This window comes from Antedon bifida, chromosome 7 (assembly GCF_963402885.1).
Source record: "Antedon bifida chromosome 7, ecAntBifi1.1, whole genome shotgun sequence".
In the NCBI taxonomy this organism is placed as follows: Eukaryota; Metazoa; Echinodermata; class Crinoidea; order Comatulida; family Antedonidae; genus Antedon; species Antedon bifida.
The window spans coordinates 4776984-4804360 of NC_136232.1; the positions used below are offsets into that span (position 1 = coordinate 4776984).

General features: G+C 32.2%; 2 protein-coding genes across 2 annotated transcripts in view; both read right to left on the minus strand.

Moving 5' to 3' along the window:
• Positions 1-18323, minus strand: part of LOC144848722 (low molecular weight phosphotyrosine protein phosphatase-like) — a 203424-nt gene extending 185101 nt beyond the window's left edge. Inside the window, exon 1 of the mRNA XM_078705582.1 lies at positions 18313-18323. The gene's annotated coding sequence lies outside the window, so the exon portion shown is untranslated. The remainder of the gene's footprint in view (positions 1-18312) is intronic.
• On the minus strand, positions 1864-27050 carry LOC144848698 (ligand of Numb protein X 2-like). The gene is made up of 13 exons (XM_078705548.1): positions 26964-27050; positions 21644-21872; positions 20049-20391; positions 15913-16118; positions 14034-14137; positions 9502-9585; positions 8558-8745; positions 7490-7637; positions 6943-7104; positions 6309-6431; positions 5754-5935; positions 4995-5153; positions 1864-3669 (listed from the first exon to the last, which is right to left on the minus strand). Exons 3-13 carry the CDS (start codon positions 20321-20323, stop codon positions 3531-3533), a joined length of 1770 nt encoding a protein of 589 aa, XP_078561674.1. The 5' UTR covers positions 20324-20391; positions 21644-21872; positions 26964-27050; the 3' UTR covers positions 1864-3530.
• Positions 27051-27377: the final 327 nt, after the last annotated feature.

The following is a 27377-nucleotide window of genomic DNA, read 5'->3' on the forward strand; positions in this document are numbered from 1 at the left end:
ACATGTGTTACTTTTGTCGGGTTTGCTTTTTAGAAGTTCGACCCAATAAGATTATGCTAGAAAATGCCATTCTTATATTTTAGTAGGATTAGAGAATGCATACTTTTAGAACCAACGTTTGTGAACAAGAAAAGTTGAACTTGTGACCTCTCGACATTGTCAGAGTTTGATATCTTCTTGATTCTTCACTGACACCAAAATCAGTTCCATGTAACGTAACATTATGGCAATGTAAACTGAGTATACAAAGCGTAGAATCAGCCAAAGCCAATTAACTTACATGCTTTCACCAATCAGGGTGTGTGGCGCAGTGTGTTGGACGTTGGACTACTGATCGTTAGTTCGAATCCAACTCTCGCCGCATTGCTTGTATCCTTAGGCAAGATACATTACTTACGTTTGTCTCAATCCACCCAGGTGTATAAATGGGTACTAACAAGACACTGATTACTAGCTGCATTATGGGAGTATGTTTCCATACGCGTTTGATGCAAATCATGACCGGGGTAATGAAATAATGTTCAGCGCTTAGAGGTTTCACATCATTAGGCGCTATATAAATGTTCAGCGCTTAGAGGTTTCACATCATTAGGCGCTATATAAATCCAGGATATTATTATTATTTAATCACAAGCGATTGATAATGTTAATTGGTCCTAGTTCGAATGTATATAACTAAGGTCAAAAGTTACAGAGGTCAAATCAGGTGTATGTATCTATAAATTTTTCAATTTGATAATTTGTAAACAATTCTGTATCATGTGTTCCCACTTTGACACAACATGCGCAAGAGACAATTTTTAGTTATTTTATTTTTTATTACTCCTTAGTAATAATAGTAAATATTGTAGAAATGAAGAATATATGTAAAATGATAATTAATAATCCACCGCGTCGAGATTGCGTCCAAATGGGAATCAAGCTTTAGGACTGAACAACAAGCTTCATGCTAATTGGGTTGATTAAATACACACAATGGAAATGGCTCTGCGTGTCACAAGTTGGATCTTCCCTTTAATTCATAGAATTAACGAACACACGTATCGATATTTTTGTTCCTAAAATCAAACAAAGGTACAAGCCTATACCAGGCTATTATACTAAGCTATTTTAAGAAAACAAAGGGTCAGGTCAAATGTGGGTTATTATTTTCCATTATGGGTGTCACGTAAGCCATAGAAGTATTGTAGTGTAGCTACGGATTTAAACAATTAATGGCTATGTTTATTTTTTCACGAACATACATTTTAAACCCGGAGCTACCATTTAAACAACTAATCATACATGTCGTCGAATTTTATACACCCATTGTGAAAAACAACATGCAACCATTTACAACATATACCGTAAATCTTCTAATAGTAACCCACACTCTAATAGTAACCCCCCTTATAATAGTAACCCACCTTATAAGTCAATCTATAATAATAACCCACTACTCTAATAGCAGGGAGTTGTTCCCTGCTAATAGTAACCCATGGGGTTAATATTAGAGTCACAAAAACTATTGACAAAGTGACATTATGAAAACTGGTCGTTTATGATGCAGTCGTATTTTGAAAATAAGAAGATAATGCATGTTGATCTCGGGGGTTTATAAAATAAAGTTAGAGTTCAAACAAATATGTTTATTCGTACTGTTTTATTATTTTGCTATCATTTGCTGACCGGAAAAGTTCGGGTGGGTTACTATTTTCAAGTGCCTAATTTAAGATTAGTAATAGTAACCCCCCCCCCCCCCCACTCTTCTAATAGTAACCCACCCTAAAAAAAACAATCAAAGAATAATAACCCAGGGTTACAATTAGAAGACAAAGTAATAATAACAAAAAAAACCCAAACAACAAAAGTAAAATGTTTTACACACATTTTCTCAGTTTATTCAGAAACTTTGAGTTGGTATATATACATAGATTTATATACCTTATCTTTATATTAAATAATAATATACAAATTAAGTTAAATCGTTGACCAATGCAGTAATCAGTGGAAATGTGTTTGCTTGGTCTTGTATCTTGTGCTACTAGGGACTAAGGCGTTTATTTTAGTTATGTTTCCTTTAAATGTTCATTTACATAGTTTACTTTTACATCTAAAAAAAAAAATGTCTGGGTATTCATGGAAATTAGATATTATTTTTACACAATAAAATAGTAATACAGAAATATATTTGTTTTATTCAACTTATAACTAAACTAGTTTAATAACACTTAAACTGTTATGCAGCACAATTAAAATTATGTAACTTATTTTTAATTCATGCAAATTTGTTTTTACAGCTTCCAAATAAAAACGAACGTTGAGAAGATGTTAGGACACTGTGCATAGAGTAAATTGAAATGTGTTTTTGTGTTTACAATTACTCAACAACATACAAAATATTAAATTAAATTTGTTTTTAAAATAAAATGATATTTAAAATTGTCAAAACATACTTAAATTTCAAGCTTTTATACAACAATAAAACTTAACTCACTTTTAGTTAAATCTGTTTCGCCATTTCAGTTTTACACGACTGTATCTACATAATATGCAACATTTAAAAAAATATCTTCCTTAGATTTTCTAGCTTTCACCTATTTTGCTCATATTTAGTTTATTAATCAAACAGTGGTTACTATTAAACAAATTTGAAAAACGTATGAAAAAGTATGACAAAAAAGATGAACTTTCAGATTTAATAGTAAATACTGTAGAAATGAAGAATATCTATAAAATGATATTAATAAGGCACATACATAATGCAGTATGTTGATGAATATTAATCAGTACTGTGTTGCATTAACCTTTTTCTACAGGTTTCAGATCTCCTGCGTTCTGATGTCACTTTCACCATATCTTGTAAATGAGTTAGAATGACCATAGAGAAATATTTTAATATAGAATGACTTAACTGAAATGTTTTTCAATGCTAATTTTAAACAAAATTTATAGTATTGTTAACAATACAATATAATAGCGCATATATAAATTCATCTTGTATTGTGTTATGGTAAATATATTTCATTAAAATTATTGTAGTTTAAAAATAATCAAAAACCTATGCGAATACTTTTCAGGATCAGAAAAACTATGACCAACAAGGTTTATCGAAATTTACTAAATGTTATCTGGTTCTAAATCAACCGTCAAATAACTACTAAATTTTCTTTGGTTTTGTTTCTTTCATTCTGAGATGCATTTAACCTATCTGTTTCGAATTCGAATTAATTGTAAATTGTGGATTAGAATCGTGTATACGATACTGCACAGTTACAAGAACATTTAAAAAAAGACCAGCTCTTCTTAAATGTTATTTTCTGCTTTTAAAATTACATAATTAATATTTCGAAAAATTCAACGAGGTATAATAGTGAAGAGTTTAAGGGAACCTCATATTGTTCAATATTTTTTTTAAATAGTGAGAATACAGACTAAAATATACACTTAAATAAAACATTTGAACACTTTACCAACGATGATCATTATTTAAATATTTACACAAAGAGCGCCTAAAGACGCAGCACCTAGTTATGAGTACGTTCAACATATCATAACAGAGATCCAGGCCATGATATGACAGTCAATGTGATTGTTCGTCCAGGTGCGTGCTTTAGGAGTGACACGGCGAGGGAGTGCTTCACGCCAACGAGACTTTGATCGTTTACTGATAAAATCATATCACCACATCTGAAATTGTAAATAATAATTTACAGTATAAATATTTATGTAAATTTGAAGTCTGTAAGGGATCATAGCAAAATTATTCTACTGCTGCAGTTACTCCAGTAACTACAATTTGTTTTGATCCAAAGTGTGTCCTTAATTACACAATCATATTGCAATAAAATATGATTTGTTTCAATGTAGAAGTTTATGAGGCAGTCGATAATAATAAACAATGTGTTGGATTACCCAAAAACAGGTTAAAGAATGAACAAAATACTGCAGTTACTGCAGTAATTGCATTAGAATAATTTTGACATTGTCCTTAAAACTTGGTTCCCACTAGGACGTAACGCAAGGACGTAAACGCAATGCTTGTGTTGCGTCTACAGTGGGAATAGCGGTATACAGTACATTAGCAGTTTAAAATCCTATAATAGCAGTTTCTGCTGCATCATTAGAGTTATATTCTATTATAATACATTCTATTATCACCATTAAATTTATTATTCGAGTCAACAATTATTGGTTTAAATGTTTAAATTTGTTGTATTATGGTTAAATCATATTTACTTTCTGCTACATCATTCTATTTTCAGTTAAAGACACTTTCTCTACATTTACTTTCTTTACAAGGTCATAAAATTGTTTGTATAAATAAATTGTATAAGAGCCAATTGCAATTTGAGTTTTTCCCTGTACAGAAATTGTAAAGTGTTAACCTTAATACCAATACAATATGGGTGTGGAAGTTATGAAAACATCACAGAATTAGCTAAAGGCATCTTTTGTTTGTTATGCTTCAATGATTTCTTGCTCTGAGCATTATTAAGCTCTACCTACACTATCAAACTAGTGTGATGTGCCAAAATATGGTAGTGATATACCCAAATATGGCAGTGGTATGAAATCATCAAGTCCATATATGGGCACATCACATATTTTTGTCACATAAAGTTTGATAGTGTAGACAGAGCTTTGGGTTATAAAGCGTCATAGTGATTCTATTTTGTGGAACAATATCAAAATAGTAATATATATAACTATAATGGTATTGATGACGTGCAATCTTCTCATTACTTGTTTGTTTTCTCTTTAAATTTTTCTGTTTTACTGGGCTTTATTTTTTATGTACATATATATATATATTTTTTATAAATGTTGTATTTTTTATTGTTTTTTATGTGCAATTTGGACCCCATTGGAAATGGGCTGGTTTTTCCGGCCTAATGGGTGTTCCTGATGCTCGTTATTTTGTCTTTTGTCTGTTTGTTATTTTAATGTTGAGCATCAAATAAATTCAATCAATAAATTCAATCAATCAAAATTTAGTTAAAATGTGAACTTACTTTAGAGCGCCCCCTGTGGCTGCCGCTCCATTCGGAACTAACGTCTTTACATATACAGGCTGAGTACCATGCGTACAGTCGCATCCACCCACTATACTGAAACCTAAACTTTTGCTCTCCTTTCTCTTGATTACGATTGTACAAGCCGCTTGACAATACCTGATACAAGAAAAAATGTAAATATTTAAATATTACAGAAAGTAAGAAAGAAATTTAAATCTTTTTATGAATAAACAAAAGAAGAGGGCACTAATTCAAAATGTTGTCAATACTGTATCCAAACAATAGAGGGCGCTATGAATATATAAATGTAATTAATAATACAAGTTGCTTGGCAATTACCTGATACAAGAAAATGTAAATATTTAAATACTACAGAAAGTAAGAGAAATAAAATGTAAATCTTTTTCTGCATAAACAAAATAAGATGTAGCTAATACATAAAAAAAATAAAAAATAAATAAATGTTATCAAGTTACGTAAAATAGAGGGCATTGTAACTATACTTGCTTTTCTATTAGTCACCAACTAACTATTATGGTGATCTAACAACCTGAAAAACACTTTACAATTCAGAAAATACTTAGAAGAATACTTATTTAGAAGCTTTAAACAGAGTAAACAAATTTATAAAATACAATATCAATGAGTAATAAATGTATTAAATTGTGGGTTAAATATTAATTCCCACTCAAAGATAATGCACACAACAAATTGATTGAATTGAATTAATAATTAAAATTAATAATCAACACTTACTCTGGAAGAGACAGCCAAGTAAGCCATGACGGTGAGAATCTAATTGGTGGATTCGGTTCCTGACCTTCGATAATGCTAAGCGTGATCGATGCCCCTTGTGCTGATTTGAGGGCGCTAACAGCTTGTGGATGTGTTAGATTTAAAAGACTGGTATCGTTAACAGCCAATAAAATATCACCTTTCTGAAAAATAAAACACAAATATGAATTTTACTACAAAAGCAATCATATATTGTATTCATATGTTTAATTGCATGTTAAATTCAACCAATCATTTTTACCTTGTTGTTTATATAACAATAAATACTATCGTCTTATTTCTTTATTAATGATTTATATGTAAATGCTGTATAATAAAGAATATTAAATGATCTGAAATTGAGTTTTACAGGTAAACTAGCATACACATCTAAAAGCGCAAGGCCTGATTCTAAATTTTTTCTTGTATTACCGTTATTAAATTAACATTAATGGTGAACAATATAACATTATTTCCATGTAACACAATGTTGGGAGAAACACCATAATATTAGAAGTGAATTTAACAATACTGTACCTTGACATGCCCTTTGCGGTCTGCTAGGCCACCTGGTAGTACATTGCTGACAAAGATAGGGGTGTCACCACATTTACCCTTCACACCCCCACACACACTGATTCCAAGAAATTCTGATGGAGGCTAAATAAATAAAAAATGACAACAGTTAATAAAGCAGTGGTTAAATAATATTTATTTTATGAAATGTTATCAACGCTTTCTCTTTACTTGAAATGGTTTCAACTAACAACACAGTTTTACTGGAATGAGCTGTAGTTTATGACATAATTGTTGTCCAAACATTGGTTATTATGACGGGGTGTGCAATTATTTCTTGAAATATTTATTATATTATACTTTTATAAAATAAACTTATTGAAGTAAAACACAGTTTTACATTAAAAAAACATATAATATTAGTAGGTATTACTATTTCTATTTCATTGAATACACATTGAACTATCAAAAGAATAAAGAAAATAGATGAAAAACGGAATGTAACATAACATATTATGTTAAAGAGGGGTAAAAAAATATTTTTAAAAAGACAATGTCCACTAATTTCGCATTTAATCTTAGGGGCGTCGATGGAGGGCAAACAATTTGTTTAGATCTCATTATAAAACAGACACACATAAACTCAAATTGTTACCTTGGATATTGTAATCTGCCTTTCCCTTTTCACTTTCACAGCGGATACGTTTCTTAAAGGCACCATAGCAGCAGCTAACTCCTGAGCAACGGACGGCATAATCTCTGGGGTCGCTGATCTTGAAAGTCTTGAGATGATCAGTTTTACTGTCTCTTTGGAATGCTACAAAAAAGAAAAATAATAAATAAGAGTTACTCAATGAAGCGCAGAAAAGTTGTGAATGTAAAAGTTACTTTCAAGATTGGTTTTCATGAGGACGCAACACAAGGTATGTACGCATGCAATGCAAAAATATACGTGCAATGTAAGGATGTACATTCAATGCTCACATTTCTCAAAGAAATGCATACAATATTTAGCTTATATGTCTTTTGTTTATATTTGTGTTCCGGTTGTCTAAGGTGGATAAGCAAGCTGGCTCTCTTAATTCCACTTTACCCATATTATGGTTATGCTTTTTTTAGACAAATTCCGTGTTCGGTAATACTAGGCCATATTCTCTACGTCACAATCAGGTCGCTGAGAGGTCATCACAAATTCTACTAACCTTTATAATAGCAGCTGCTTGTTCTGGACTTCCCTCTGTCATGTCTTCTCCATTGATCTGCAGTATCCTATCATCAATGTGAAGTCGGCCATCTTGAAACGCTATACTATGGTCAACCAGGTCCAGGATGTAGATACCAGAAGAATGTCTGAAACAAAAATAATGTATGTAGATATAAAACATTACATTATTTTGTTGGATTTTATTTCAAGTTTTTTATCAGATACATTATATCTTAAAACACAATATAACATGTTATAATGTGAAAGTAGTGGCGCTGTAGCTAGGCTGTTAACAAGCTACTTGCTTGCAATTAGTGGGTCCTAGGTTCAAAGCCATCATAGTACCAGGATATTTCTCAAAACAGTGCCACCTTATGCGTGGTTCCCTCTACAGATAACGCAAGGATGCAAGTGCTCCGCAAGTCATTTGACCAATCACAATGGATCATCCGAACTGTCGCTTGTAATTGGTCAACCCATTTGTGTTGAGTCTACATCCTTGCATTCCGTCTCTAGTGGGAACCAGGTTTAAGTATAATAGTCATACAAGACTTGATTTACTGTACAAAGCTTCAATTTGTTTCCCATCCTGTAATGGGTAAGTCATATGCTTTTTCTTGGATTTGTAGTGATATAAATTTTTTAGCAGCTATATTGGCGCATGTATTCTTTGAAAGTCTGTGAAGGTGTATCATGTTTTAATTTATTTCACCTCATCAACTTGCTTCATTTGCGTAGGTCAATTCTGAGAGTTCATGTTTAAAAGATTTTCAACGTAAATAATAAATGCTCTTGATTGATTCATTTACCACAATATCTTCATAAATAATTCAGTTATGCATTTTAAATCTATAAACATTATTTATCCTGTGTTGTTCTGCAGGCGTAAAACAGATCATGTAGGCGAATGACTTGATGTAATACAATAATTGAATATGTTGGGTTTTTAAACTGAATAATATTACAGGCTGCCTGTTAAAAGTCATTTTCAAGACTGGGTACCTGTTAATGTTTTGAATAAAACTGTGCTTTTTTTTAGTAAAAAAATTCAAAATGAAAAACTCACTTTTTAGCAATTATTTTAATTCCAAGCTGTTTTCCTTTCACTTTCCTCAGTGTGACATTTAAAAGGTCAATTTTGTTCCTTTCCTCGGCCTTTTCCCGGTACACAGTCAACCTAATGGGAGAGCTTGCCCTCATCAAGGCATCTCTTGCTACGTAGTGCGACACATCCCTCAAGTCTTTGCCATTTACCTGCAGATGAAAGAAAAAAAAAATTAATAAAATCTCTCTGTAACAAAGCCAACATGTACAAATTTATATCCAAAACTGTCATCAAATAGTCTTTTTTTTTCTCTTTGGCTAAATGAACATATATTCATAATCATACAAGATTAAGTGCTGCAGAGAGGTATCATAAGGAATGATAAACAAAAATTGGAAGATTTAGTTGATAATTTAGATGGCACTGTTGAAGGCACTAGAGAATTAGGTTGACAAGGAACCAAATGGAGTTATGATATAAAAGAGATGGAACTCAATGACAGCAAAAAGATCTGAAGATAGTGTTGGTGGAGAGAAATGACGGCCACATTTACTATAAAATCTTATGAATAATAACGCAATATTTGGTATGCCCATAATAGAACAAAAGATGACATTACTACATACTGCCCTCTATCTGCTAAACTAATAATGAATCAAAGAAAGATCACTAACATCTTTCTTTGTTGAATTGTAAATTTTTCTATTTTCTTTTGGCAAAATATAGTAATATTTTACTGTAGGAAGTCCCATATGGTTTGAATGTTAATGAATGATGGATCATATACAAAGAATTGGGTTAAACATGTTTTTCCATTGCTGATGTTGATTACATTATAAAATTTCTCGATATTCATATCACGTTTATTCTCCATTACGAGCCGCCTTCATGCTGTTAAAATGTCGTCACAACACGGATTTGTACAATTTACTTATTCCATGAATACTTTAATTCATATTTCTCACCTCGACAATTTGATCGCCTGGCATAAGTCTTCCATCTTTTGCTATTACTCCCTCTGGATAAATTTCTTGTACAATTGTGACAATCTGTAAAAAAAATTTTAGTTCAGTTGAAATTAAAAAGAAATGCGTTAAAAATGTAAATTAATCAAAATTATAATATAATATTTTAATTATAGTATTTGCATTCAATATAGGTTTGGAAACATATTAATTATGACTATTTAATAATGTTCAACTGCTGTACACATATATATTCATTATATAACTGTAGGCCTAAAATTGTCACTTTCAATCTAGGTACAGTAGAACCCTTTGGGACACCACTTCTTTAGGAGATACTCCTATTAAGGGGACATTTTCCTGTGAAACAAAAAATGGGAAACATAACAACAACCACTATATTAAGGGGACACTCAATCAATTTTGGGATTTTCCACAGAGTATAAATGTCAAAGATGAAATCTCATGCATATCATCATATAGACATTATGTAAACAGATGACTTTAGTGTACAAACACCCCTTGAATAAACAAACCCTTGTTTATCAATCATAAAATGACGATCAAGCCTATTTTATCTACTAATGTCACTATTTTCATCTCTTGCAAAACCACTATGTTATACATTATGATAATGGATAATGTATTGTATAATGGGTTTGTATTTATAATGTGGTTTTTACAGTTACAACTGTTTTAAAGCATAGTGGACTAGATGTGGGTAAAAGGGAGGGAGGGTTCCAAAGAGAGGATCGCGTCCGCCGTAAGTCTTGTTCTGGAAACAGTGAACAGATAGCAATGATTTGTCAAAGGGGTGAAGGCGACAAGATAGAACATATCGGGGAATAAGTTGGGTGATATATTATGGACGTGAAAAAACAAAGCTTGAAATGTTAAAATAAATTTAGAAACCCAAGAAGGTATGAAATCGAATTAATACATTCAAAGTACTTTCTAGACCAGAAAAAGTACTGTAGGCAATGGCTGCTACTAAAGCAGTAATATTAAAAGCAAGCCTTTATTTGTACCCTTAGGCTCTCTTAGACCTGCCAGCTTAGATAATTATCACTGGTTGGATATTACTTCTGTTTTATATTTCACACCGATAATCAGATTTGGACTTTGCTCACTGGATAGTCAAACCAATTTACTGTAGATCTAAATCAGTTAGTTTGCATTGATCGGGTACTAGTACTAGTGAAAATCAATGGAATTAACACGGTGAACAATTGTTTTTCAAAAATAATTTTGTAACCTTGCAATTGATATCAGTATTTCATTATAGTGGAAAATCCAACATTTAAAATACATAAGATAGTAAAAAGTATGTAAATTTAATGTGGTTTGTCATGTACTAAAGAGAAGGAAGAGCAGGGAGGGGTGGATTAACATCAGTATGCATGTAAAATGTAAAGTGGTATATGCCAACTAAATTCTTAGAATACCGCATCCTGATATGTAGATGGGTTTTGATAGATACTGGGAAGACGTGATGTTATGAAATGTGAGACAGCGTATGTAATGCAGTTATGTCAGCTGGCTGGTAATGTTAGATAGTTATATAATGTTGGTAATGATAATGATGATGATAAAGATGTGTTGATAGAAATGATGATTGTAATCATCGACAAGATAATTAAGAAAATAATGACAAAGATGATGATAATGATGATGATGACGATGGTGACGATGGTGATGATGATGGTGATAACAGATGATGATGATGATTACAATGATAACAGATGATGATGATGACAATGATAACAGATAATGATGATGACAATGATAACAGATGATGATGATGACAATGATAACAGATGATGATGATGATTGTGATGATGACAATGATAACAGATAATGATGGCAAACACAATATTATTCTCCACCTAATAAAAAAAAATTGGATAAATTTACATACTCTAGATATATAAATATATGTACAGCAATAAAATATAATAGACGCTTAGTCATGAGCAAGAAATATATTCACAACATGACTCAAAATTTTAAGTAGCTCCACAAGGTATTAATAAGCTAAGTAACTCTGCATAATCGCATCTTAAAAGATGAACACAATTACGATAAATCCCCTGCAGCTATTCACGTAAACAATGCACTTCTTTCATTCATACAATAACGAAGACCTCCAAGCAGTAAAGAGATAGATACAGAATAAAGTAAAAGATACAGTGTTGTGTCACATTAAGAGTCAATTATACTTCGTACCACACACTAACATACATACAGTCTGCTGTTTTAGCTGAATACGCTGAACTTGGATAGAAAACAGCAGGGGTTATAACAACAACATACCAGTGATGACAGTTTAGCCTGTAGAGTTCATTAAAAGTAAAATCGGAAATAATCTCTTAAGCAAAAATTCTTCTGATGTTTTTTTAATATCAAAACAAACGTTTTTCCATCCCAAAATGTAACCCAAAGTGTCATACAATAGGTTTGGAATACTGCTTTGGAAGAAAAAATATTATGTACTATAAATACTGTATAAATACTGTATACTGTATACTGTATAAATACTGTATAAATAAATTGTGTTAAATAGTATGTATAGAGGATACATGTGATGATGATGATGATGATGACGACGACGACGATGATGTTGATATGATGATGATAATGATGATATGAAGATTATGATTAAAGATAATAAAGATGATAGTGATGACACATAGGAAGAACATCATGACGAAGATGATTATGTTGATGCAATGCATACTGTATAAACAAATTGTGTTAAAGATGTATTGTCCCTTTGACTAATTCCAAAAAAATAAAAAATAACAGATTTCGAAAAAAGGTGGGTCATTTTGAAGTATCACAATAGTTATTAACTATCACCAAAAATGTGTCCAAAAAAAAATCATTTAACTGAAATACAGACATTTTTTTGTTAAAAAAATAACTCTGACTTCCAGTCAAAGTTTTCGATCAAAACATACCCCATAATGAAACGCGCTTGTTTGGCTACTCTGTATGCATAATCATAAAACTTCTTCACGATCTGTTTGAAAATACCTTCTCAACCGTGACGAGTTGTAAACAATCTTAATTAGCATATGCATAATGCGTACTCGTGGTTTGAAATCTTTGTTTACTTTCGCTCGCGACGATTTTCCAGACGAAATGTAATCAAACTAATTTACCTGTTAATTACGTAAACTTGTTGCTTTTGGCTCAAATTTTCGACTTAAAGTGAATAACTTTAATATTACTTTGATATGGCCAATTTAAATTTAGAATATTTTGACCTTCATTTTTTTGTGTTTCAAGGGACAATACATCTTTAAATACTGTAGTAGGATACATGTGATGATGACGATGATGAGGACGATGATATGATGATATGATGATAATGCTGATGATGAGAGATGAAGATTATGATTAAAAATAATAAAGATGATAGTGATGTCACATAGGAAGAACAACATGACGAAGATGATTATGTTGATGCAATGCATACTGTATAAACACATTGTGTTAAATACTGTAGTAGGATACATGTGATGATGGTGATGATGAGGACGATGATATGATGATATGATGATAATGCTGATGATGAGAGATGAAGATTATGATTAAAAATAATAAAGATGATAGTGATGACACATAGGAAGAACATCATGACCGAAGATGATTATGTTGATGCAATGTAATGATGAGGATAACAGAAGATACACCAACAACCTCAAGACTGCCTACACATTTATACCAGCGATTTCCATTATCATAAATATTATTTAATATTAACTCATTAAACTATTCATCATATGACTAATTCTTGACCTTGCTGTTAACAATTGTGTATTGAGTAAACAATACATTACCACACTGTATATGAAATAAACACTACAATCTAGTAGCTAATTGTAATAAACATCATTGGCTGTTACTATGAACAAATCAAATGAAAATAAATTGGAAATGATAAATTATTCTTTATATGAAAGATACAGTAGTTGTTTTAATGTTTGATTTTAAGTTAAATGGCAATAACTAGAAACAAACTGAATGATGTGGGTTACAATGGATGAATCGTATATGAAACCAATTTTAGGCTTATAAGCTTTAATGAAACAGCCACAGAGAAGTGTGGTTATCCAAATAACTTAATTTGTTTAGTAAATATATTGTTACAGTTTTCTATGTACATTTTTAGTATGGTGTACCACATACAAATAATGAATGTTTATGAGTTGGATGGTGATAATAATAGGTAGGGCTAATTCTAAATGACACGTGATGCGTAATTAACCAATTAAATTGCAAGAATACAATCAGGTGTATTATAAAATACATATTAAAGCCCAGGTAACAGTTAAAGTGGCTCTGTTGGGTGATCAACATGTTTGCCTAGCAAACAAAGTTATGGGTCCAAAGCTCAATATAAGAATGTATCTCATGAAAACAACCCTGCCAAACTGCGAGTCTCGCAGTGTTCAAAGCAAAGGGTTTTAGAGGATATATGCAAATACTTCATTATGCTTGAGTCTAGCCTTAGAAAATTAACTTACCAATGGGGTTTCGTTACCACCAACTAAACTGATCCCAAATTCTTCATCAGCACTTCTTTTGATCTCAATAGTCGTTACCCCTCCAGTCTTTATTGCAACAAAGCCTGTATTGTTAGAGAGACAAGAACAAATACTAAAGATGTTAACAAAATATATGATTGATAATGTATTGTATGATTTCACTGTAGTATATCGTAACAAGAACTTAAAACTTATGAATAACTTGGCCTCTGGCATAAACATAAAGCATGGCACTTTTCTCACAATAATGCAGGTGTAAATTTGGGAACTTTTATTTAATACAGGGGCTCAGTAATCTATAGCCATGTAGCAAGGGAACGTGACATGTGGACTCTCTTTATTTCTGATGGTAGTGTGACTTTCAACCTTAGATACATATGTCCAGTTTACAACAATCACCATTGTGCGCTTAAAACAGCATATCTCATTAAGAATAAGGGGTTACCATACTATATACTATCATACCATGTGTAGTACTTATTTCAAACTGCCACTGCTGTGCATAGAAAATCAGTACAGTACAGTTTAATAGCAACCTATAATACTGCTGTGAGATTATACAGTAACTAAGTATATCAAAAATAATATACTGTATCTGGTAATTATCCAATAATTATTATGCACTAGGGAATATTCTTTTAAAAAGCAGAGGCTTAAAATGCATACAGTAGTAGAGAAGCCCTAGGGATTTAATAAACACACTTCATCACTATGAATGGACACCATAATTAGCTATAATTAGATGCTAACCAGTACCAATGAGCACAACAATTAATGAACACAAGCTAACAAAAGATTTTAATTACCAAGCCAAATTGACAAAAAGCAATTTCCTTGAGGTTGTAATGAAATAAAATCATATCTAGCAGTAATTGCTAAATGAACAAACTGCGAAATCAAGCACATAGGGTTTAATTTGTGAGGTTTAGCAATGACCATAAATATTCTTCAATAACGATGGGAATTATTAAATGTATTCACGATTGAAATACAGCTTCTACCCACTTTTCCTTTGGACACACATGCAAGGAAAGTAATTTCACCAATTACAAGCAGAACAGAATCATCGGAACTGTCACTGTGATTGGTCAAAATGAATTGCCTTTTATGAATGTACTGTATGTATATCAACGTACAGTTAAAAGAAAAACATACATTTCTATGTCAGAATTTATATTACTTTCCAACAGAAAATCATTATAACAAGCAGTTGATCAACAATAGATAATAATTATACTAAAGGTCATTGTACTAAAATTATAAAGTAAGAATGAAAGTGCATGAAAAGAACTCTATATAAACTCAAGGAAACTATAGTATGCTGGTCTTTAGGATATGCCATAATCAACAGTGGCTTCAACACGCTATGCACTAAATGCCTAGGATAGGACTAAAGAATCTCTATAAAATCAAGGGCATCAACCTATCTATCTACATAGAAAATGCCATTGGCAAATATTATTATCAGTAATATAGTTATTTCCTGTTTTAGATGCTTTATGCTTTTATACAATAACTACTTTCATAGTAAATGAATTCTTGGATATGTTGCAAAGGTTCCAAAGAGGACAATGATATAAAAATCTAACTATTTATTCTGCCATTTACAGAAATTGAATGTAAATGTACATTCTTATTGAATAGAATAGTAAGTCAATGTATTTTAATTTTTACCTGTTAAGATACCCTATTGCAAAAAAGGATAAATTTACATTTGGCTGTAGGCCTATGGTATTAAACTTGTGCATAGGGGTATATAGTACATTTCCTGCAAGTATCAAAGTTCATGTACCTGACACTTTGACAGTGATAGGAAAAAGAAAAATCTGTAAGTCACTTTTCTCCTGGTTTTACTTACCCTTTTGTTTTGTGTTTGGACACTCCCTAATATGCGACTCTAGCGCCGTTCTTGTGCCGCGGAACATGCATCCTTGCGTGGCGTGTACACAGTGCGACATGTTCCCCTTACAGCGATTGGCCAAATGTGCCTCAAGATCAGACCGTTGCATGACATCATCACAGTATGTTGTGTTTGGACATACGACAGGTAGTTTATCTAACATTCTAAAAGAAGGAACATTTTTTCTTTTAATATCGTTAGAAGTTTAAAGCATTTTAAATAATTGTAAATACTGTATTAAGTGCTTTAAGGGGGTCCAGAGGGTTTACATGCAAAAGATAGGACATGGTTTTAGTAATCAGCACTTATTGTACAATCTTAAAGACTTGCCAACAATGCACACTCCCCTCCCTATGAATCTGCCACTGAAGTGTTATTGTACAAGATGTTACTGTTAATTATAAAACAAAAAAGTCTTTGTATTTGTTTTTATATATTGTTTAATTTCAGACTAAAATGTACTTTGTTTTTGTCATCCACAAACAACAGCAGACATATTTGATAAAAGATCTTTTCTTAAGTATTTGTGACTGTTTCAAAAAGTCCTGAACAACCTTTGTTTATACTACTACATGCACTTTGTCAAGCAGGCTTAGCAGTCAACTCTCCCATAAAGAGGTCCCTGCAGGTGGTCTCTTAACCACCTACTGTATTTCTTCCACTTTCAAACAAATTTATTTTGGCCTAGAACATTTCAGCTAAAATTATCAATGATCTTGGGTGTGTGGTGCAATCACAAAAGGTAGTTATTTCCCCGGTCTGACCTACGGTTCAATGACAGGCTAGGAATGACAGGCATAGCAGCCCAGCAGGTTATTTGATATTTAAGATAAACAACGTCGTTGTTCTTCCATTGTCTTTAAGGAACCAATATCCCTTTGCAATATTATGGGAATCGCCAGAGGCAACATCAACCGCCTTTTGCTGCTCAGTCTACTGTTATTCAATTGTAAGTTTGGCATGTATAAATCTCAACACACAAACCTTTAATCTCAACGCAAAAACTTTCTTACAATAAAGGTTAATCTCTTACAAAGTTTTTAAAACCCTTGATGAATTAGCTTTGCGGTCTATAGAATTGCGCTAATTAACATGTAACCTATGCGAATGATGTCTGGGGCTATTATTAGTGGGAAACAAACAAAACTAAAGGTCGTTGATAAGCTAGTATGAATGTACACAATCTGGTGAATATAGAACCTGCAAAGCTTAGCAAACATGATTGCAGTTCACATAACTTTATTGTATATATAGGTACTGTACACAACACCAGTGTAATTATGAGTAACCTAGCCAATAGGATTCACTGAATGTGTATTTACTCAATGCATTATGTAGGCTTCAAAACATCCAGTTTGGGTTCATCATACAAACAGATGGCCCCAGAGAAACCTAGTTTTAACAGGGGGTTAAATTCTCTATGTGCTTAATTACACTAACATGTCTTCTGGTAGAATTATTGGCAACAACATACTAATTTGTCCAAACTTAAAAGTTAACTTTTATACAATTTTGGTTATCCTCTTAGAGGTAGGGGACCTTACACAGTCCAGACATGGAGGTATAAAAATAAAAATCTATTTTTATACCTCCATGGTCCAGAGGTTTATCCCAACATGTTTAATATTCATTACTAATTTAACCTCCTACTGTTTGTCATAAAATTCAAGCGTTTTGTAGATCAGTACCCCTGTATTTACAATCAATGTTTTTTTATTTTCGGTTTCAAAATATTATAAAATATCTTCATTTCTTTAACAGCTGGTCTAGAGAAACTACTGTACTGCTGTTAAAATCCGACTTTCTATTCCACAACACTGAACATGAAGTATGCATTTTTAAAAATATAAAACATCTTGTAAATTTAATCCATTATAATAATTGAATAGTTGACATACTTTTGACACTAATCCCTGCGACAATAATTAACTTTGTATTTTGCTTGATTACAATCTGCTTTATCCTACCGTTATGTATACAGTGTGCATTGTGAAACTGGTATATGGCATCTGTGTGAATATTGAATTTCACAGGAGAAACTGGTTCGACTTCGATATAGAACATGGAACAGGATCCATATAATTATAAGAAATATCTGAGAAAATATTCTGAGAATTAATATTGGGACTTAATTATAAACTTATTTACATTGCATCTAATGCGAAGTATTGTATTTATGTTAAACCTAATGGTGACTAGAGTTTGGCCAGAAGAGGTACACTTACCAAAGCAGAATGCTTATCCTTCGCTAACCATTCGCTAGGCATTCGAATGCTAATTTACAATTTAAAGTGGGGAAGGGACACTAATTATTTAAGATTTTAAGAGCAAACCAATTTTCATAACAAAAACATGATTCAGATTGAGTGAATACTGTAGTTGTTATGTAGATATTTATATTAATTAATAGTTCTGGTTTATACCGTTAGCATAATTTCAATTCAAAGACAACTGTTGGAATAAAATCCATACAGGTTTGATATTGATCAGGGTTTGGCCTGATACCACATGACTACCTGATTATGAATAAGCCTTTAAACTCAGTAGACAAGCTGGCAGACATCATTATATTGATTTCAAACGATATTAAGGTATGAGGTCATTATATTCAATCAATATTATATAATGATATTAAACTGTGCTAACAGTATTTCAAATTAAGTAGGCTATGTATTAAAGTGGTTTTATGTTACTTGGATTATATCCATTTTAACGAATTTCCATTTATAATTAAGTTAATTTATGCCGCTAGTTTCTTGCCAGTGTCACACTTATATACTGCTTTAGTACTGTATTAGCATTTGGTTTTTTAATAACTGGCCATACAGTGTAGAAATAGGGACATTTCACTACTCGGCTCAACACCATAACATTTTTTAAAAGTAAGATTTTAATGATAATATGTTTTATATTTTGGATGAATTGTTGAATAAAATTATAATGACTTCAGTCTAAAAAGTATGGTAGTTACTATAAATTCTCTAGTTTCTTCTTTCTATAACTTATATTAAAGCAATATTATCATAAGTTTGTTTACAAATTGAAAACTAATACCAAAGGCAACAATGAAGTCGAAAATGGCAAAAATGTTCAATTTCCAACAACAATTTGGTAAACATTCTGATTTTAAATAATCAAAACATTTTCAAGTAGGTACTTAAGATTTTTTCCCAGCAAATTGCAATTTTCTTAAGCAAAGAACATGACAGATGGTAGGTAACTTAACCTACATTGCTTCAACAGTTTCCATCTATTATTAACACTTTCTATAACACCACTACTGCAGCCTGGGTGTTGCCAGAACTACAACAGAGGAACCAATCAAGCATAAAGTGTGTTATTGGAAAATACCACATTAAGGAAATCGAATATGATATGGCTAAAATACACTGTGAAATATCTCTAATTATGCAATCATTTACATAATAAGGGATACTTAAAAATGTTACGACTTCATTAGATATGTGTATGGTATCATGCATCATTTATTTATTCAGAAAATGTAGGGACTATAAATTATCACTGCTCACCACAAAAGCTTGGTATAGTAGTACAGTGTAATTAACATAACAAAATTACTATAAAATTACCCAGAAATGAAGTCCATCAATAACGCAATCTATGTTAATTTCAAAAACCAAAAATGTACTGCAATATTTATTATATGTTATTAGTTGTTTTAACTGTCAACCCTAAAACATTGCAAGTGAATTATTTATACAGCAGGCCTTCCCCATGACTGGGTTACAGAAATGTGCCATCAGTCAACTTACAAACTTTGTGTAAACCCCGGACTTGTGGAAAAATATATTAACAGTTGTATGCCAGTACAAAACTAAATTCTTTAGTTACAGTCTTTAGATAACATGTAGTAGAGTAGTATGTACTGTATATTAACCACAGTACTGTCATGTCAACTCTCCCAATTCTGGATTCTCAGAAAACCGGAAAATCTCCAAACAGTCCCAAATTCATGTTTAACAATTAAAAACACATTCCAAATACCAGACTTTCCAGACATATTTGGGAGATTTTACTGTACTGTTGTTGACAAAATAAATGCTAAAAATTCAAGAAATAGACACAAACCCTACCTTTTTATAATTAAGCTGGACGGACGACAGTCTTGTGCGGTCAAGGGTGACCTATCTACCGGACACTGCCGATGGACACGTAGAACACTTCTGATGCATTTCGCACAGTATGTATGCCCGCATGTCGTGTCTGTCGGATTAACGAGCGGTTGTAGACAAATATGACAGGTAAGGTCTTCGTCAACCGCTTCTAAATAGTCATAGAGATGGTTGCCCACGTTGTCGTGGACTTGCCCACAAGTCTGGCACAAAACTGTTTGGTTTGGTCTTGCCATGTTTTATAAACAGCTTATACTCATGAGGAAATCATTTTGGAATATTCAAACACTAAAAATATTCAAGGCTAAATTGAAGATAAGAGATATAAAAAAAATTATTAGGTTAAACATTCTGGCAGTTATATATTTGTAACCTGTTATTGATTGTTTTGATTCTGTGGCCAATTGTACAGCTCAAAATCAGATAATAATGGATGGCTATTATGATGGAATTATTGACATATTATAAAAGCAAATTTTTGTTAAAATTTTCTGCAATTCTGTTGTAGTTGTAGTAAAACCCTTTTTTAAATAATTGGAGTTATTAGAATGCAAATTAACATTTAAGATAAAGTAAACATTTTCAATTAAATTTGATCAATGGCATTGACTATGAATGTTGATGGTACAGGTAGTAGGCTGATGCCAGACTACAACCTCCACAGTTTTAGTAAACTACTCTGTACATTAGCATCACACTGGATAATATAAAAACATATTCACAAAAGTACCGGTACACTAAAATAGTACAGTATCATCACAATTTTAGATTTTGAAAGCACATACAATTTGATTGCATAAAACTTCTACTGTGTGCAGTAAGGTTAAATAATCAACCATTGCTATGACAAAATCAATCATTTTAAGAGTGGGTGGGGGAGGGGCTTCTGGATCCTCCTTCTCCCTTGTATATGCATACAGAATACATTGAATAATATTAATACAGTTATTAGTAATGCAATTGTAATTACATACAGATAATTAACAGATGCCTTTTAAATTATAAACCTTAGTATTGTATCATACAGTAATACTGTAACCTCTCAATTAACCTCCTGATAACAAACAATTAATTTCTTTTGTTGTGTTGTCAGTGCATGTCATGTGATAATGTACAGTGCCCTTTGTTCCTTACAGTAGGTCATCAGTATACCATCCAGTGCTGTAACTTTAATTCATTCATTGTATTATGTTTTTCATAATAAAGTACTCTTCCCCTTGTTTATGGCAGAAAGAATCTACCTGTACTGTCTCTTGTATTTTACATGTGATTAATATACAGTTTCATTTCCAAATTATTCTACTGCAATTACTGCAGTAACTAAATTTTGTTTACTTTTTAACCTGAATGCAATTATTTAGCAAGTCTTTTTTTTATTTTATCATTTTATTAATTAATGCCTCTGACGTCTACTGTATAATGAATTAGAACTGAAATTAACATTTCAGTAAAAACTATTTAGTTACTGCAGTAAAGTTACTGCTGCAGTAGAATCATTTTGAAATGATCCCTAAAAACATGGAAATTAAGTGAGCAGATGAAACCTTAATACCAACCTGTGAAAATTCCTGATACTTTCAAGTTGAAGACACGTCTTTGTTTTAAGTTAAACTGCGTATAAATGAAGCGTAATAATAGCTTTAATGAGCAAAGCTTATTACTTTCTCGATGAACAGCTCCGACACGGCAGCGCACACTTTAATTACGGAACAATAGTCGAATTGCAGGATGTTGACCGTAGAATACAATCTTTTGTAATCAGTATTTCTCAGGTACTTTTCTTTTCTGTAAAACAAAATTAGTCTCTAATCAATGCATGAAAACTAGGTGCTTTAAAATTTTGTACTACATTAAATATAGGATTAAATATTTGTACTGACTGTACAGGCAATGTTCTTTCTGTTAGAATAAAAACCACAATTCTAGTCTCTCCAATCAATGTACTACATGCAAAAACGTACACTTAGATTTGCGAAAACATTTAACTATAACCCACATCTGAGTTGAATCTATTAGGCATGCATAGTATGTGAACTTCAGAATATGCTTTTAGATAAATTCAGAAACCTGCTAAAGAATGTAAAGTAAAAGGCCTTTCAGGGAGATTGAAGCAAGCATGGTCATACTCCACAGTATGAACCCTTTTCACATAACAAAACAAACTGCTGGCATTACTGTACTGTATGTTTATTTTTTAAATGATCAGTTAACAATGTCAATGCCACCAAGTTTCCATACGAAATTGATAAAAAATAAATCATTTTTTAAATTAATTAATTTATTTCACTTTGATAACCAAATATGACCTGTTTTCAATTTAGAATTAGGGTTGAGTATACTGTAGCCTCTGAATGGACTAGATGAAAATATGCATGATGAATTGAGAGATGGTCGAATACAATTTAATACAATGTACAGTACATGCCAGAATGTAACACGAAAGGAGAGAGTTAACTTAGTCTCATTTTAATATTATTACTTCAGTAATCATTTAGATATACTGCAGTATTGCACACTGGTACGGTACTAATATTTCTGTAACTGTGATCTCATTGCTACAGTAAATATTATTATTAGCAATGAAATCACGGTTCCAGAAATTGCACATTTTTACTGTAGCTAAATAGAACAGTACAAAAGTGAAGGTGTAATAAATAAACACAGAGTAAGTCTACTGTGTGATACAGTAACTGAATAGTTACTGAACTTTAAATTGTACACCGTGGGAAATTCTATGACTATAAATTTAGAATTAAGGCTTTTATATTAATAAAATAACTTGGTGTTGATTGTTGATCAAACTATTTTGTTGTTTTGTTACCCATAATACACTATTCATCCCCTGCGTATGCATTCTTTATTGATTACAGTGTCAACAATAGGAAATTCATTCAAAAAAACTTTATTGCTTAATATTACTGGGCATGTCTATACACGTTTTTCAAGTTTTGAGATCATTGCCTCACTACAGGGGTCCAGTCAGGAGTTAGAAAAGAGGTGAATTCTTTTCATAAAAATCAACCTTGTAACGAGATTAAAAGTTGTTAAGATCCAATGATGTGCGCCAGGCTAGCCTACAGCTGATATCGTGGTGTAAGACAACTACATCAACTTCCCATGGGCTACGAGCCTAATTTCTTGCTACATGTCGTTTTACCTAGTTATTAATTTGATAGGATGTCTGAAAAATTCTTTTGACAAGACATTCCAATGAAATACCAATACTTAATGTTGTCATAAACTGGAGGTTTAATTAGTTCCACATGAAATGAAATCAGATTGCCAAAGATACACTGGTATGAGAGGAATACTTGATTCTGAATAACTTAAGAAAATTGAGACTGGTCAAATTAAACAAACTTTTACAAAAAACCAATTGACTCAATAATAAAATTCATTTACAGATTTTTTCAATGCAAATGAAAAAAAATGTTATGCAAAAAATTAGCCAAAAGATATGGATGGATGCCTGGTATGGAGAAGTTGTAGCTAGCTCTTTATACTAAAAAAGGTGTACTGTATCATGCTAAAAACCAGCGAGAAGAAAATGGCTAAACTTCGCAAACCACCAAAAACCATGCGCAAACTAAATAAAAACCACTTAATATTGGTTATATCACAACTACAAAAGAAGACAATATAACAAATTGTTACTGTATATGATTTTTTGGTTTGCATTTAAGGTTTGCACAGCTTAGAAATACCCTGACAAATAATAATAATGTATATGACTACGGGAAAACATTGACTGGCTCATTTCTAAAAATAGTGCAACAAAGCAATACAAACACACAGTGTATTTTCATTATTGATTTTTTTCAAAATAAAGATCCAAATATTGATTTAATATTTTAATGATTTTATTTTGACATTTGTTGTTCACTCCATCAGCATAATACAAATAAATATATTATGTGATGACAGATGTACAAAAACAGCTGAACGTCCATATTTGCTTCCAAAAATAAATTTGTTTTTTGCATAAATTTACATATTGTTATTAATAAACTGTACGTAAAGGTATTTTGTCTATGCTAATAAGTTGACACATGAAATTAAAATACATCTTTATGCTATTTTGTTTTAATGCTACAAACCTGTATGCATGGATTCAACTGGACAAACCCAGCCCCACCTCAATACAAAATGGCAAATATTTATGTTTAAAAACGGCCTCATATGATTCGTGCCATACTAATTTAAGAAGCATTGGAGGATGGGAAGCAGACTGATCTACCTCGGTTGGCCTTTTTTTCTTTACTTCTCGCAAAAACATGGTGTCTCTTCACCAAAATGGATCAGCGTTGTTGTTGGATAAAATACTAGCGGACATTTAAATTAAGGAATTAAATGGGAAACTTTCCAGAAACTAAGAATTCTTATTTTAATCTACAAAATGAACAGTTTTAATTAATACCAGTCCAGTAAATCTGGCTTCCTAGGCCTCTGTTGTTATCTTTTGAATGGCAGAATTGTAAACAATCTTGTTTACTTTATCACCTGTGTGCTTAGCTTTACAGAGCCTACCAACTAATGCTTTGTGGAACTAGGGGCCTACAGCTCTCATGTAATTTTAGAAAGCAGCCATGATGAAATGTTGGTTGTTGCCTTAAGAAATGTGTCATTCGCTTGAATAGTATCATTTATATGACATCTGATGAAATAAGAGTATTGTCATTGACAGTACAGTGATAAATGTTTCTTTGTGAAAAATTGCAACAGGGAAAAAAAGTATTGTAAATGATGTACTATCTTAAGAATCATATTTCATTATTCTTTATAAGTGTGAACATTTTCAGAATATTCTGTCTCCAGCTGACAGTTGTCTTCATTGTACTCTTAAATAACTAAGTTTGAACAGGTCTTAATTAACAATTAATATTGTAGTAATGCCCCAAACCACAATTTCTGTATGAAATTTAAATTAATACAACAAATTTTAAAGACCCCTTCCCTGCAATTTTGGACGTTTTTTGGAAAATAATACATATATATCACTTTAAAAACATTAAACCATGTCATTCCTTGTCTTAAATGTACGTTTTATGGTAAATTATGATAAAAAGTGAGAAACAATGCACTACCTAAGTAGCTCGCGGCGATCGACCTCTCGTGGATGGTCTTAGGCCTAGCCTAGCTAGGCTTAGTTTTGTAGGCCTAGCTGGTAAACATCGGTAACGTACGAACATTGTACGCTAGCTATATACCTAGCCTGACGTTGTATAGTTGCTGCATTAATTGTCTTTCTATTTTTGCCAGACTCCGTTGATACAAATTGGGGGAAAACCCGGTATTTTCGCTGAAAAGTTAGGAGTCTTCCATTTGTTTTGGCCTCACGATCGATCGAAAAGTGGGCGAATTACAGGTGAAAAACAAAAATATCAATCCGAGCGCAATGCATTTTGGGATTTATAGCGGGCCGCTATAATTATTAGAATCGACTTATTTTTCACATTTTTAACCGTTTAAAGACGAAAAAAGTTATCGCAATAGGACCATATAGTATTATTTTTACATTAAATATAGTTTGTGATCTTAAATTAGGTCTAAAAAACGTAGGGAAGGGGGCTTTAATTGATTATTAAAAGTTATGTTTAAAATTTATTAATAAAATTCTATTTATTATTAAAACATAAGGAAAGTTATTAACACAGCCTTGTTCCAATATCATGCTCAATACTCCTGGGTACACACAATTAATAATGCATAAAATTTGGCAAACAAAAGGCCACATGTAATACAATCTTTAAGTTCAGATAATTTGGGATAGTTAATAGCCGCACCACAAAGAACACAAAAGGACGGAATCTACAAAGTCCCTTGTCTTATGAATAATCATACAATTTGATAGCCTTTGTCTTTATCTCTTTAGTATCAGTCATGCTTAAACCTGCTGTAGGCCTGTAGCGTGCTAAGCACTAGCAACCTTACGCAGTGTAAAGCTCAATGAGTATACCATTAGGCTTCACTGAATGTACATACTAAAATTACCACGGACGACTGGTTCCAACAATGATTAAATGCAATATTATTGATTATTATGGTCGTGGGTGATATAAACGACTGCATATTGGCTATCATCGGTGTCAAATTGATGATAAATAATATTCGGTGTACACAAAGCTTGACTGTTGTGACAACAAGTGCAGTATTGAATGTAATGTTGGAAGCATAAACAAATAAATTACTAGTCTAACTACTATATTTACAGTACTTGTTTTTATAATAATAACAAGTGTATCCAATCAATAGTATCCCTGTCATATTAGAACACACTTTTATAGGCAGTAATGTTTGCTTTTAATTCTACAGACAGTAGGCCTAGCCTACAGTAGTTAGTCAGAAATATTGTGCATGTATGGTGGGGTATTCCAGCAGGGTGGTATGCCCTGCATAAACTCTATCCTAGAACTAGACCTAGGAAAGATAGGAGGCTAGGTAGCCTAGCCTCTATTATCTATCTAGGCCTTCTTACTTATCATTATAAATATATCAATTGTAAGTAGTTGTACGTAGAAACATTTTTGCTAATAATGAAGAAGTCAAGATAATGAAAACATAATAAACCAAAACAGTTAGTAAGGCAGGTTGAGGTGATACTGTAATAGCCCGGCCTAGCTAGACTGGAGAAGAGAATACTACCATCACGATCTACACACCTGCCAGGAATCCCAGGCTACCGTCCTGTAACCATTTTCCGCAATGCGTGTACGTACCTGTAGGCCTATGTGTCATTGTCCCCTATATCACCTGGTTGGTGGTCAGGACAGGTTAGGTAGGCCTAGCCGCAGCCCCTTGTTTTGTCAAATTGTTTCAATAGCATGGTATACTCTTAACAATTAATATAAAAAATTAATGTATACGCTAAGTACTTACTGAGATCTTTATAAACAACTCCCTGCTAGGCTTTAGCAGCTTCCAAGCAGTCACTTTCCAACCGACTCCTCGAACAATGTCATCCACGAAAATAAACAAAATACACACACACATTTTCGTGTCGTGGATTCACTATTGCGCAATTTCTCGAAAAACTATTGGTGGCGCTATTTAAATTAAAATTTTTAGTAGACGGAGTAAAGTTTTGACAAATAATTAGCATAAAACACTTGTTGAAAGTGGTGGTTCATTGTGTTCTATTTTAGAAATTCGTGTTAGTGGCAGCACATAAATACAACTTTGAGAGACATTTCGATAGAAAAATAATCTACTTATAGTGTTGGTATTTATCTATAACTTAGACTTTAAATATTCCAATACATAATAATTATTAAATAAATCATATAAGGAAGG